Source organism: Ammospiza nelsoni, chromosome 3 (genome assembly GCF_027579445.1).
Source record: "Ammospiza nelsoni isolate bAmmNel1 chromosome 3, bAmmNel1.pri, whole genome shotgun sequence".
Classification (NCBI taxonomy): Eukaryota; Metazoa; Chordata; class Aves; order Passeriformes; family Passerellidae; genus Ammospiza; species Ammospiza nelsoni.
The window spans coordinates 94,324,691-94,336,963 of NC_080635.1; the positions used below are offsets into that span (position 1 = coordinate 94,324,691).

At 34.0% G+C, this 12,273-nt stretch overlaps 1 protein-coding gene across 1 annotated transcript in view; it reads right to left on the minus strand.

The window, feature by feature from the left end:
• Positions 1 to 289: 289 nt before the first annotated feature.
• MEI4 (meiotic double-stranded break formation protein 4) overlaps positions 290 to 12,273 on the minus strand; it is a 134,359-nt gene continuing 122,375 nt past the window's right edge. The window contains exon 6 of the mRNA XM_059468746.1: positions 290 to 761. Within this exon, the coding sequence (XP_059324729.1) occupies positions 510 to 761 (252 nt within the window). The 3' untranslated portion in view covers positions 290 to 509. The remainder of the gene's footprint in view (positions 762 to 12,273) is intronic.

A 12,273-nucleotide genomic window follows, 5' to 3' on the forward strand; every position in this document is an offset into this window, starting at 1 on the left:
CTCAAGTAATGACTCATTTGATTATCAGTAACAAAGTCTGTCCTGTAAGATTTTTTACTGAGAAGTTATCAAGTTTAAAATTACCATTTTTATTTCAACCAACCAGACACTGTCTCGAAGTCACAGAGAAACTACACAACTCTTAAAGGAGAGGCATTAGTCTCCTAGCTTGGAAGCTCTACACACATACTATGACTGTACTTCAAAATTCACAGTGTTTATTTCAAACAGCACCTGAAACAACTTTCTTTGTTCCATTTTCACTGTGTGGACAAACACCAAAACACTCTTTTCTATTACAAGAAATAGCATTTATTGAAAATGGCACCTGGATTATTACATTTTTTCTATATTCAGAATTGGAAATAAATTGCATTATCTCTGCAACTGCTGTATAGAATAGTAGTATAAAGTAAATGTTTTTCAATAAGGATAATATCACTGTCTAGCTCGAAAATTTTCCAATGCAATCCCACAAGAAATGCATAGTTAAAAAGGGGCTGCTTGTTTTAATCAATTTGCATTTGACCTGAGTTCAAAAGAACACTCACTCTCCACAAATATAAAGAAAACAAAGGGAATTCATCTGAGAGCTGAAGAATAACTTGATCAAGAGTCTTCAAAAATTTGATTTTTTCTTCTCCTCCATAGTCTGAGCTTGAAATGTTACTTTCTTCTGTCTCATTTTGAAGAAGTTGTTCCAGAATCATGCACAAAAGAAAAATATTTTCATACTGGGCAATGTCATACACAGACTGGACCTGGGAATAAAGAAAAATCAGTACATAAGTAGAGTGTGAAAACATTTCTGCAGCCTAACATCTCAGATGACAGTTTAAGGAATACTGTTAAAATTTGCAGTATTATTTACATAATCAGTACAGCTATACATTCAGTATGATTACTTCTAAAAAATGTTTTCCTTTTTGTGGTAACAGTCAAACAACTAAGACTGCATCACACTACCAAATGAAAAGTCAACATAACCTCCTCTTCATGAGAGAGTTTGCTTTACCTAATTAGCCACAGGCTGTGACATACCATAGTGATGTACAGAAAAACAACTACAATAACAGCTTTGTTTGTTTTGGGCATATAATTAGAATTGGTGGATTTCTGAGAAATAAAATAACAAGCAAAAAAGAATTTTTTACTCCTAAATATAGACACTCATCTATTCAAGTGACACCTCCAAAAAGCAAATTAAAAGTCAAAAATCTCAACTGAAAATGTATAAGCCTGTTCTGAGCCACTTAAAGCTGAATATTCAGTTTGCCAAATAAGCTGGAACAAGGACACTGACCAAACTAAAAATTTTTTAGAACTCTTATAGCTTTATCCAATATAAATTTACCTGTCCTTTATCTAGAAACTGGAAATTTACATAGAAGCTTTCTGTATATAGGAAATAACTGGTAAGATACAAACTTAAACCTTGAAGAATTGTCTCTCTGGAATGAAATTTTATGTCCTTAACAGCAAAATCTACTAATAATATGAGATGACCTCGCTCTGAAAAAGGCTGCAATTTTACAGTAGGTAGAGGAACAGAACTGAAAGGTAAAATTATAACTGCTAGAAAATTAATTATATATTTTAGAAAATGGACCAGTAGCTCTAGCAAATCTAAAGAACTGTTTAGACCTGTGGTACAAAGCCAGATGGGTCAGAGCCTCAACATGGGTCTATGAAAAGACATCAAATCATTTTCCTCAGTCTAGATTACAAACTGTAAGACTTTTCAAAGTGTGAAATATATTATACAGTCATTGGTTTCACAAAATATATGGGTTTTTTTTTGATTCCAAGAATTCTATTCTAGAATCTAAGAAAAAGACAGCACTTTACCTTCTCCAGCTAAAACTGAGGAAGATGTTGGTTCAGAGATTGCTCATTTTGCTTTCTAAGAGAGCAGTTGTTAAGCCTAAAATCTGTGTTGAAGCACTCTGGGGTAATGGTTTTCAGGTAGACTCCCACCTCAGAAACAAAATTAAGACAGCACAGCCATCCTGTTGCAAAGGCTCAGTGTAGAAAAAGAATTTTGCTGAGTTTTCTAGAAATCTTGAAATATAGGTTCATTACCAAAACCTATCCTTCCTAGCCTTGCATACTCCTATTCTGTCTCCCTGGACCCTGCTAAGAAAAATGTACAGTTCAGAAGCTGCTGCTAAGAATTCAGTATTGACATTCTTATCAGAACAGAGAGTGAAAAATGAAAAAGTATTACATTATTTAATAAAAGTATATTAAGTATTTGCATATTTCTAAAGTTCAGTTCTGCCTATCAAACTGCCTAGTTTGGGAAAAGCTCCTTCCAAATCCAAGCTAATATGACTGTTTCTTCAAATATTGAACATCCAACTCTAGAGCAATCATGACTTCACACTGATTGTTTTGACTGTTAACTAATAGAAAGGAGCTAAATATATTTACTTTGCTTATCTGACTAAACTACAGCTTTCAAAGTTATGAAAGAGGTGCTTTTAGTGATTTATTGAATTTCTAGGAAATAGATGATTCTAAAGCCCTACAAAGATTTTCAGTGTAGGGGTCATCTGACCAAACACAGGCATGAACAAGCTGAGACAGTTTTCCCTTGTTCCTGTTTCAGCTGATGGAGGGAAGCAAGGGGTGCCCAGAGCTGTTTGAATGTAGATGCCTATTGCCATTTCACATGCCCCAGGGCAGCAGATGTAAGCCAGGAGGAATACCTTAGGTGTGCTATTAGACACTTGAGCTTTTGCAACTGAGCAGTTCCCTGGATCCTTCAGCATGTAATTCATCCCACTCTAAACTAGAACCACAGACACACCATGTCCTGGAAGTCTTTAAAGTGGTAAAGTGTGACTGTGCTCAGAAAAAAAAAATGACTATGTAGATACATAAATGGAAGTTCTATGCTCTTAGTTCCTGCAATTTGGAAATTAGACATACAACATTACAAACAAAAATTCTTTGCTTGACTCTGATGTGTTGCCCTTGAAAATTCACTCCTTTTACATGAGTAATGAATATAAAATGTTTTAGAAAGGGAAATTATATCACTTCACTTACTCCCATAACCTTAGGCTCTTCCAAGCAGTTAACAATTGTGTTCCTTTCAGTGGGTCTTAAAAGGTGCAACTAATTGCAGCTTAGTAAACTATCTGATTATAGATAATAGGATCCACAAGTTAACTAATTAGCTTCCTCTACAAATACTACTGCATTAAAGGAAAATTGCTTTAATCACACAGAACTGATATTGAAAAGAAAGTGTAAGTATGATAGCAAGGAGAAAGTATTTTTTGAGATAATTATTTTTCTAGAGACAAATACACTTTGAAATATTGCATTATATAACTGAGGGGGGGAAAGATCAGTCTATAACATTTTCTAGCTCAAGGCTTATTATTAACCTTTCCAATCCATTTAATAATCTGAACAAAATGTGTCTCTATTTGTTTTGTTAGATGTCATCTGTAGCACTGATTGATGCAACTACCACTAATACAAATTTATGCTGCATAATTGCTAAAGGGATGCTTTTATTGTTCCCTAATGGTGCAGAGTCAGATAATAGGCCTATTAATCTTGCCCACCAATGTGTGTGAGTGGGTAGCTGTGCATGTATGTCTACACACCAGAAAGTTCAGAGGGTGCTTCTATAAAGCAAGTCTCATATATATATATTTACATATATATATATATATATATATATATATATATATAATGCTGCTATTCCACAATAGATTAATACTAATTTTAAGTAACTATAACACTAACTCTCTTTTTCAGAATAAATTTTAAGACAATCAGGTAAGCAATATGGATTTTGGACACTATACTTTATGAGGTCAGTCCTCATCAATTTATATAAACAAACATTTTAGGGTTAATTAATGTTTAAAAATATTATTTATATAAAATTGAGCTTTACGTAAGATGGAAACAAGGGTTACAAGGATCTCCTAGCTGGATCTGATGATCTGCTAATCAAAATCAATTGTATTCACATCACCAAGTTCAGAATGCAAGAAGTATCAAAATGTTTGGTTGAAATTAATTCTCCAAGCTTCCTGTACATTACATGGTGGCCACCTGGAAATGGACACCTATTTACCACATAATTGAAAACAGGGGAGAAGTTCTCTTACCTGTCTTCATTATAATGCTATCACAGTCAGTACTAATATGTTAAAAGAAACTGCTGTGTTCCAGGTCCCTGGCCCTTTATTATAATTCCTCTTTGCAAAAAAAAAAAAAAAAACAACAAAACCCAAAAACAAACAAACAGATCAGGGGGCCCCAGATCAAATTCCAAGCTGCTGCTGTCTTAATGGACAGATCTGGAGTCTTGATAAACAGATTAGAAAACAGTTTCCTAATTGTACTTAGAATATTTTTGTTTTCTTGTCTTAATGGTTTATGCACATTTTTAAAATTTATTTAAATATGATTATTAACAGCAATATAAAACAAGCAAAGAAATTGAAGGAATTCTCTACAATTCTTATATCACCAGCCACAAGTCATAGTTCCAGTGATGCAGCCTGTTGGGCCTGGGATTTGCACATGCAGGAGGCTGATGACATTTTCTGAGTAGAGGAAAGTAATTTTATTCCTTTTACATCTCAAAGTATGTACAGAACAGAGACAACACTTTACCAGTGCAAACAAAAAATAGATGAAAGAGAGTATGTTCATGGCAACTGCTTTCATGCAGCTCAGATGCTTATGCAGAAGTGTCAGCAACACCTGCATGCTCTCTGGAATATAGGAGGAATGGTACTAATTTGGGAAAACTTTTTTTTTTTTGGTTTAGAACAGAAGATTTAAATGCTGAAACTTCTGACAAAATGAAAACAATTAAAATTAATTTCAAAGGACCATTACATTTGATTAGAGACAAAAAGCTTTCCTCTTTTTCTGTCTCTATAATTAACTAACATCTATTTAGGCTTTTTAAGTCCCATGGCAATACCAAGTTTAAATATAAGTTTCAACAAGTAGTTCTACACAACAAAATCCTATATAAAACACTGACATACCAATATAAACTTTAATCCAACTCAAAAGTGTTTAGAAAGTAATAAAATTGACACTTCTAGATAGTTATTTTATTCTGCCCAGATCTCCCCAATCCATCATATCCTTACAGTTTTGCTTCTTGTAATTTTTATCTTGCAAGTTTTGCCGGTTCCATTTCTTGGCAAACCTCTACTATTCATCAGGGATATAACTTTTTATGCTAGTAAAGTGTCTTTTTATGTTTCAAGAGATTCTAAGTAAAATTTCACTGGAACATCAAGTGATAAAAGGTAATATTTCTCCTCTTTTACATGTGTATTTGTCAGAGAAGCATAAAGGGTAGACCAAAATACACAAAAAGAACTGCTACAGCTTGGCTAGTTTTGCCTTCCAATGGAAGCACAGGCAGCAGGAATTGCAGCAGCATCAGCTTCTGGGCTGTGACTACTTGGTTAAGGAGCATGAAGGATAGAACAGAACCAAATCTGCCATCAAGCCACTTCCAGGAAAAATACCCCATGGCCTGTCTGTCCTCTCCTCTGGCAAGAAAATATAGCCAAAGCTCCTAGAAATTTTCCAGAGAAGGTAGAAACAAAGGGCATACATTTCTCTTGACATAGCTTATACCAATGAACACCATTTCAGCAAACAGCCCCAATGCCCCTTGATTCCTTGCAGGTGCCTACTAAAGGCAAATACACATGTAGACTGAATTCTGGGCAAGAAAGTTAAAATTCATGGGCCAGGAGGCCACAGAGCAAGGGGAAGCTGATGTCCCACAGGAACATGGAAGTTACCCAAACCACTTGAAAATGTCTGAAGAGGAGCAAGCCTGACAGAAAATCTCTGAGCTTGATTTACATGTTTCTAGAGACATACAGTCCTGGGTGTGCTGTTTAGTAGACAATTACCCCAACTCTTTGTTGTTATTTCATTTTATTGCTGCCTTGTCTTTCTGGTAAGAGGGGATGCTCCATTTAGAACTAAGAGGGTGGTGACTGAGACTAAACAAAAACTAAATGCAGTCACTGATGCTCACCTAAATTAAAAACTTATTTCTGTGCTCACTATGCCTCCATATGGGAGGGAGACTGAAATGTTTTTCTGCATTTTAACACTACAGTTCTAATGAGTATATAATTATAACTACAAGTTCCTAAATGGAGCAATATTTGACAGCATCACCTTCTAAGAAAAAATGTTTCTAAATGAGCATAATGAAAAACCAGAAAAAAGTGACTGACTGGAAACTCTATCAACAAATGGCCACCATTTGGTAAATTTTGTGTTTACAAAGGGAATGGTGAAAACCTAAATTTTTAGTAGAATCAACACTGTTTTACTCTACTCATCCAGTCTAGACTAGAGGTTAATGGAAATATGTTTCAAGAATCACTGAATTGTTTCCTTAAGTCAATACATTCTCATTTTATGAATAATGAAGATGAATTCTCACAGGGAATTCTGTTCTCGACACTTCAGTTTTCCTCTGAGAAATCCCTATCCAGGTTACTTACTGCTGTGTTCAAGTGCTAAATACAAGAAAAAGAACATTTGGATAGTTGGCATTTAATTTCAAAACAAGACAGAAATCTTAAGTGGATGGTCTGCAAACCTGTAAATAACCTCTGATCATTAAAATTTACAAACCCAACAATATCCACAGAATACAAAATCACAGTAGGATAAAGAGATTATCTATAATTGCTGTTTAGTGTTTAAATAACATAATAAATAACATATATAAAAATAACACAAATATATAATATATATTATATAAAATAATAAAATAAATACCTCTAAAATATTTAAGGCAGGCATGCATGAAAGTCTTTACTAGAAATATTTCTGTTCTATTTCTAGTACTACTGTGTTAAGGTAAAGGGTAATTACAAATTGTCATGATGCAGGGTTTAGTTTTTAGCTGATTAGCATGTCTCTTTAGGAGCTTGTTTTGTGATTTGAAATGCCAATCTCCTGAACAACCCTCCCAATAATCATAATCCTCATAACCATGTCAATTATTCACTTGCCAAGTAAATTCAAACCAATATATGAACTCTTTCAGTATCTCAAGCAAAATTCATATAATGTGAAATCCCTTATTTAAATTTATACTCTCACAGACCTAATTTTCAAAATATTTTCATTTTTTATTCCATGGGTTCTGAAATTCTATTTCTGTCTTTACTCATGCTGAGTATCTATCCCTTTATTCTCAAGTAGATCCCTAAGTTTCAACTATTCTGCTTGCAGATCAAGATCAAATGTGACTGCAGAAAGGGTTAAGGAATTACCAACATTTTTTACAGTTAAATTCCAGAGGAGCTAAACTCTTAGAACAATTTAATCTACAGCATGTGCAGTCACTAGTCCTTCACTTTAGAAACCCTGAACAGCCTCATGCAAGAGAGGTTTCAGAAGCAATAGTAAGAATCTTGCAAAATAGTATCTGTCCACACATAATTATTTGGCATACCCTGGAAAATACTTTTGATAGAATTTGAAGTGTTTATTGTCTTTGCTATCTCCCAAGGGGAAGATACTTATATCCCTGAAGCATCTCTGCATCGTGCCTCTTCCACACATCACTTAGCAGGGTCATCTGTTACTAGCCCTTAGCGTGACACACTGAATTACAAGAAATTCCCAAGACATCTTCAGCAATATTATTCTCATCTAGTAATACAATTTCCACAACATATTGTAAAAAATTAAATATGTCAGCAGCAGAGCACTGACGTTTCCATTTTGGAGTAAGAATCAAAATTGCCTTGCAAGTAACATAACACAGATGCAGAAAGCTTTAAAACTCAAATTTTAATCCCCTTTATCCAATTAAAGAAAGCTAAAATATAAGTCACAAAGCTATCTCATTTGGAAAAAACAGCCAAAAAGTACAAATCTGTGAACCTTCTTAGGATAATGGGAACTTATAAACACATTTTATTCCCATCTACAAGACATATACTTCAAATCTGACTTCTCACAGATGTTATTTTTAAAACGTGTTCTAAAACGATAAAAATTAATTCTTCACAAATTGAAGCATGTGAAATATTTTGGTTTGATTTTGCTTTTATATTTTTTATCAGAAAATAAACTGAAATAAAGATTGTGAATATATCTTGTTATAGTGTGAGTCCTTACAAATCAAATGGGCTACTTAAGAATATTTCTAACTTGAAAATGAAATTATAGGTCAGGCTATCCCACATAAAGTCTCTATCAGGAGAAAGCAATCAACAAAACAATGAATAAAATTTCTCAGTTATGAACTTCAGTATTAGAGAAAGGGCTTTTTTGTGGTTTGTGGTTTTGGAGGACTTGACTACTTTGAGGTGTAAGAGTACTACATGAAATAACCATATTTTAAATAATAGACGCTGTTTGTTGATGTAAGAAATTAAGTTCTGTCCTGCAAGAAGTGTTGTAAGTACAGCAAGGACAGTGCTCTAAGCAAGTCTTGAAAAGAAGCATCATATATATAAAATTTTTAAAGGTAATAGGATATGAAGGTAATAAGATTAAGTTTTGAATAATAAGAATAATAAAAATTCCTCCATTAATTAAAATCACATCAGAAAGCAATGGAATGCTGAAAAATACAGCTACATTAGTTTCAAAAGATTTGATAGTTCACCTCTTTTAGAAAATGCAGAAGAAACTCTGAAAATAAATAGCAATCACTTTGCTTTAGTGACTCTAGCACTGGGCAGGCAACCCTGACAGTAATGCAAGATACACATTTATTTGTACTGAATCATAATTCATTAATTTTTGAAAAGAAGTTTTTCAACATGTTTTTCATCTCATAAAGCCTTTTTTTCCTAAAAGCACGATGACTTTGTCACACATAGAGCTTGACTTCCTAAAATTATCTCTTCCAATGCTAGGGATGGAAAGAATCAACTGAACCTAGCAAGTGGCAGATGGTTGGTCCAAGAACAAACCAAGGCAGAAGGCTGTCACAGAATATGCCCTTAAATTGCTTGCCACAGGACACTGTGAAAGCTGAAAGCTTGTATGGGGTGAAAGAAAAGTAAACAGTTGTATGACAGTGAAATCCACAGAAATGCTCAATCAATCAATAAATCGCTCTTCACCTGGAATATCACAAATAGATGGATACTGGGAGAATGTTCTTGAAAACATCTCCAAATTCTTCTGAACATTTACTGTAAGCACAGTGACAGGCAGAATGGCCATTCCCATGTTGCTCTATCTCAGTTTAATTTTCTGCCCCACCCTCTACCTGAAGTAAGTTACTTCAGGGAAGAAAATCTTCCCTTTTTTAGTTTGCAGCTCTAAAAGCTTACAACCAGTGGCTCTACATGAATCCTCCTTCATTTTAAATGAGATCAGTCCTTGCTCCAAAGCCAGAGACAGAATCCACCACTCCAGGTTCAAAATCATAAAGAAAAACAGCCCAAACGTAAGCAAACCTAGGTGTTTTTGGACTAACTGAGAACAAATGTGTGTTTGATGCTTGTATTTATTTGCTACAGAAGAAAACAGAAAATCCAGGAAAAAAACAAGACAAAACAAAACATTTAAGGAGCAAGAGGAGTCATTCTAGGCATTGCCCTGTGTGAGGAAAAAGACAAACCTGGTTGGAACACAAGCTTAATGTTTTTAAGAAAAAGAAGTTGGCATCTACTTTCTGAATCCCTTTCATACAAGCAATCTAAGCCTCTGTATAATTTTAATAGATAAAAAAATGATACTGCTAAAGAAGACAGGTTTCCTTCTCATTATGCAGTTCTTTTTCATCTTCCATAATGAAAGGCTTAATATTCTATTATTGTGCAAGGCAATATTTAACTTAATAATAAACCAAACTTTGATTCAGGTAGAAGTGTTTTAGCTATCTATTTATCTTTCCTCTTGTTTTAGAAAAAAATCTCGTATTTATTGTATAGATAAAAAGCCTTTAGGAAAGAGTTTATATTTCATATATATATGTTTCCTCAAACTATTCTCCTAAAATGGATTAATAGATATAATAGATATATACTGAAATATAGATATAACTGAAACAATAATGGTTTTTCAGTGATTCTACTGTCTGTCTTAAACACCCATATTCCACTACAATTATGTCAACAAATCACATAACAATCTCTGATTTTTTTAAAGAATACCATGAGAATCTTCCAAACTTTAACAGGAAAACTCAAGAGACATGGGAGACATGGAAGACTCAAGATATAATTTCATAAACATGTGACAAGGTTAACAAGCAGTGCTGTTTTTCTTATTTATTGTATTTAAAACTATGTGGAATATATATGTAGAATAAATCTTGAGTGGGTTAATCAAATTGAACAACATGAAAATATTTCTTATACAGCTTAAAGATGTGAGAAATTGGAGATTCAACATATTTAATTGAAAATCAAATAAAATATAAAATGTCATGAAATCATGAGAGCACCACACTGTTTCTAAAAGTTTGCAGACATGAATCAAAACTTAATCTTGGAAGGAATTAGACCTTTTGATAAAAAACATAAAACGGAAAATGGAACAGATTGCTATCTACAATCTTTTTAGGCTTTACAGAAACCAGATGGGTATGACTATAAGCAAATATGGTTTTGCTTTCACATTTTACTTTTCCTTTAATTATCTGGTAGATTCTTCTGGAAAGATCCAAAAAGAGAAGTTGTCTAGACAATTCTACTTTTTAAAATTTGTTTGTTTGTTTGCTTGTTTGTTTCAGCTGCTTTAGCAGTTCAGTAGTGTAAAAAGACAGGTTTTTAAGAGCTCCAGAGCAGCAGTTTAGAATGTGTTAGTGTCATGATGCTGGAAAGAAATGATATGCAGTGCAAGATTGGCCTTCTGAAGTTCAGCATGCCAGCAGTAAGTCTAAAGACAGTTACACTTAGAAAGATCCTTTTGAAACTGAAAATCTTCTGTAACTAGTGTGAAAATTGCAGCGTCCTGACAGAACACAAAAAAAGCAGAGTAAACTTGAAGGGGATTAAATTCGAAATTGACCATCAGAAGCCAACTAGTTTTTCTAGCTTTGAAGAAGAATATATAAGAAATGCACAGGAATTATTATCTACAGGAAAATGTTTATAATTCTAAAATTTATGATATCAGGTGAAACAAATAATGAAAGAATTATTGAAGAAAGTTCTCTGCTCTGAGTTTATTAAGTAGTGAAATTTACTAGGCCATACCAAGTCCAAGGGCTTCCTTTTCATAAAAGCGGAATAGTTTGACTCCCATTCGAAGTAGTCTGTTGAAAGTTGTCTGCTATGCAAGAGTTTCTGCATGGCAAAACTGTCACCTGGATGATTCTGTAAATCTCAAATATGTAGGCTGACGAGGGTACAACTGGCCTTGACTAAAGGAAAATGTCTTCAAGAGTGCAGAGTCAAGCCAAAATTTGGATGTACAACACCACTATTTTCAGCGAGCATGGTGTGGTTTAGAGCAGGCCTCATTCCTTGTGTTAGAAGGATACTATCAACAAAGGAATCTGGGAATGGAAGGGCTTGAAATGACCTAGAGGAAAGCTGAAGAAAATTCAGGAATATTTACATATGGCAAGAGAAGCATGTGATTTTTTGCTCTGGTACAATTTCTTATGCAAAAGCTTCAACACCGCTCAGTAATACTATAGCTTTATATAAAACTATAAAGAACTGAAAAGTAGTGGGGAACTACAGACCTTTTTATTCTTCACAGAACCTGTTTGAAGGACAATGTTCTGAGATTGAATTGGGTACATTAGAGCTGAATACCCTAGCAAAAATACAGATGATTTTATCAAATGGCTTTGCTAAGACAAATATTTAAGGAAAAAAAAAAGCTAAAATTGAGCAGAAGAGCACTCTTGCACTGAGTCACCCAAAAGGAGGCTATTACAACCAAACTACAGAAATATTATAGAAGTTTAAGGATATTAAATTTGAATCAGAAGCATTAATTCTGGAAAAAATTACAACCAAAGGAAAACCAACCTAACTTGAGCTCAAAGTATATTCAAAGTCAAAAAGGATCTGAACAAAGCCCACTGAAACAACACTTGACTTGAGAAACCAAGAAGACAGTGTTTTAGGTATATGACTGAGGTGTCTGGGGGTCTGTTACAGAAAGCTGACCTAAATGTACCTGTAGGGGCCCTTATGGGACTCTGACAACAGTGAGTAAGCTAAAGTTTCCAGAAACACACTGTCATTCATGTGAATGACATGAATGCATAAAAGAAATGTCATAGTACTGAAGAAAACCAGAATAACATAAACA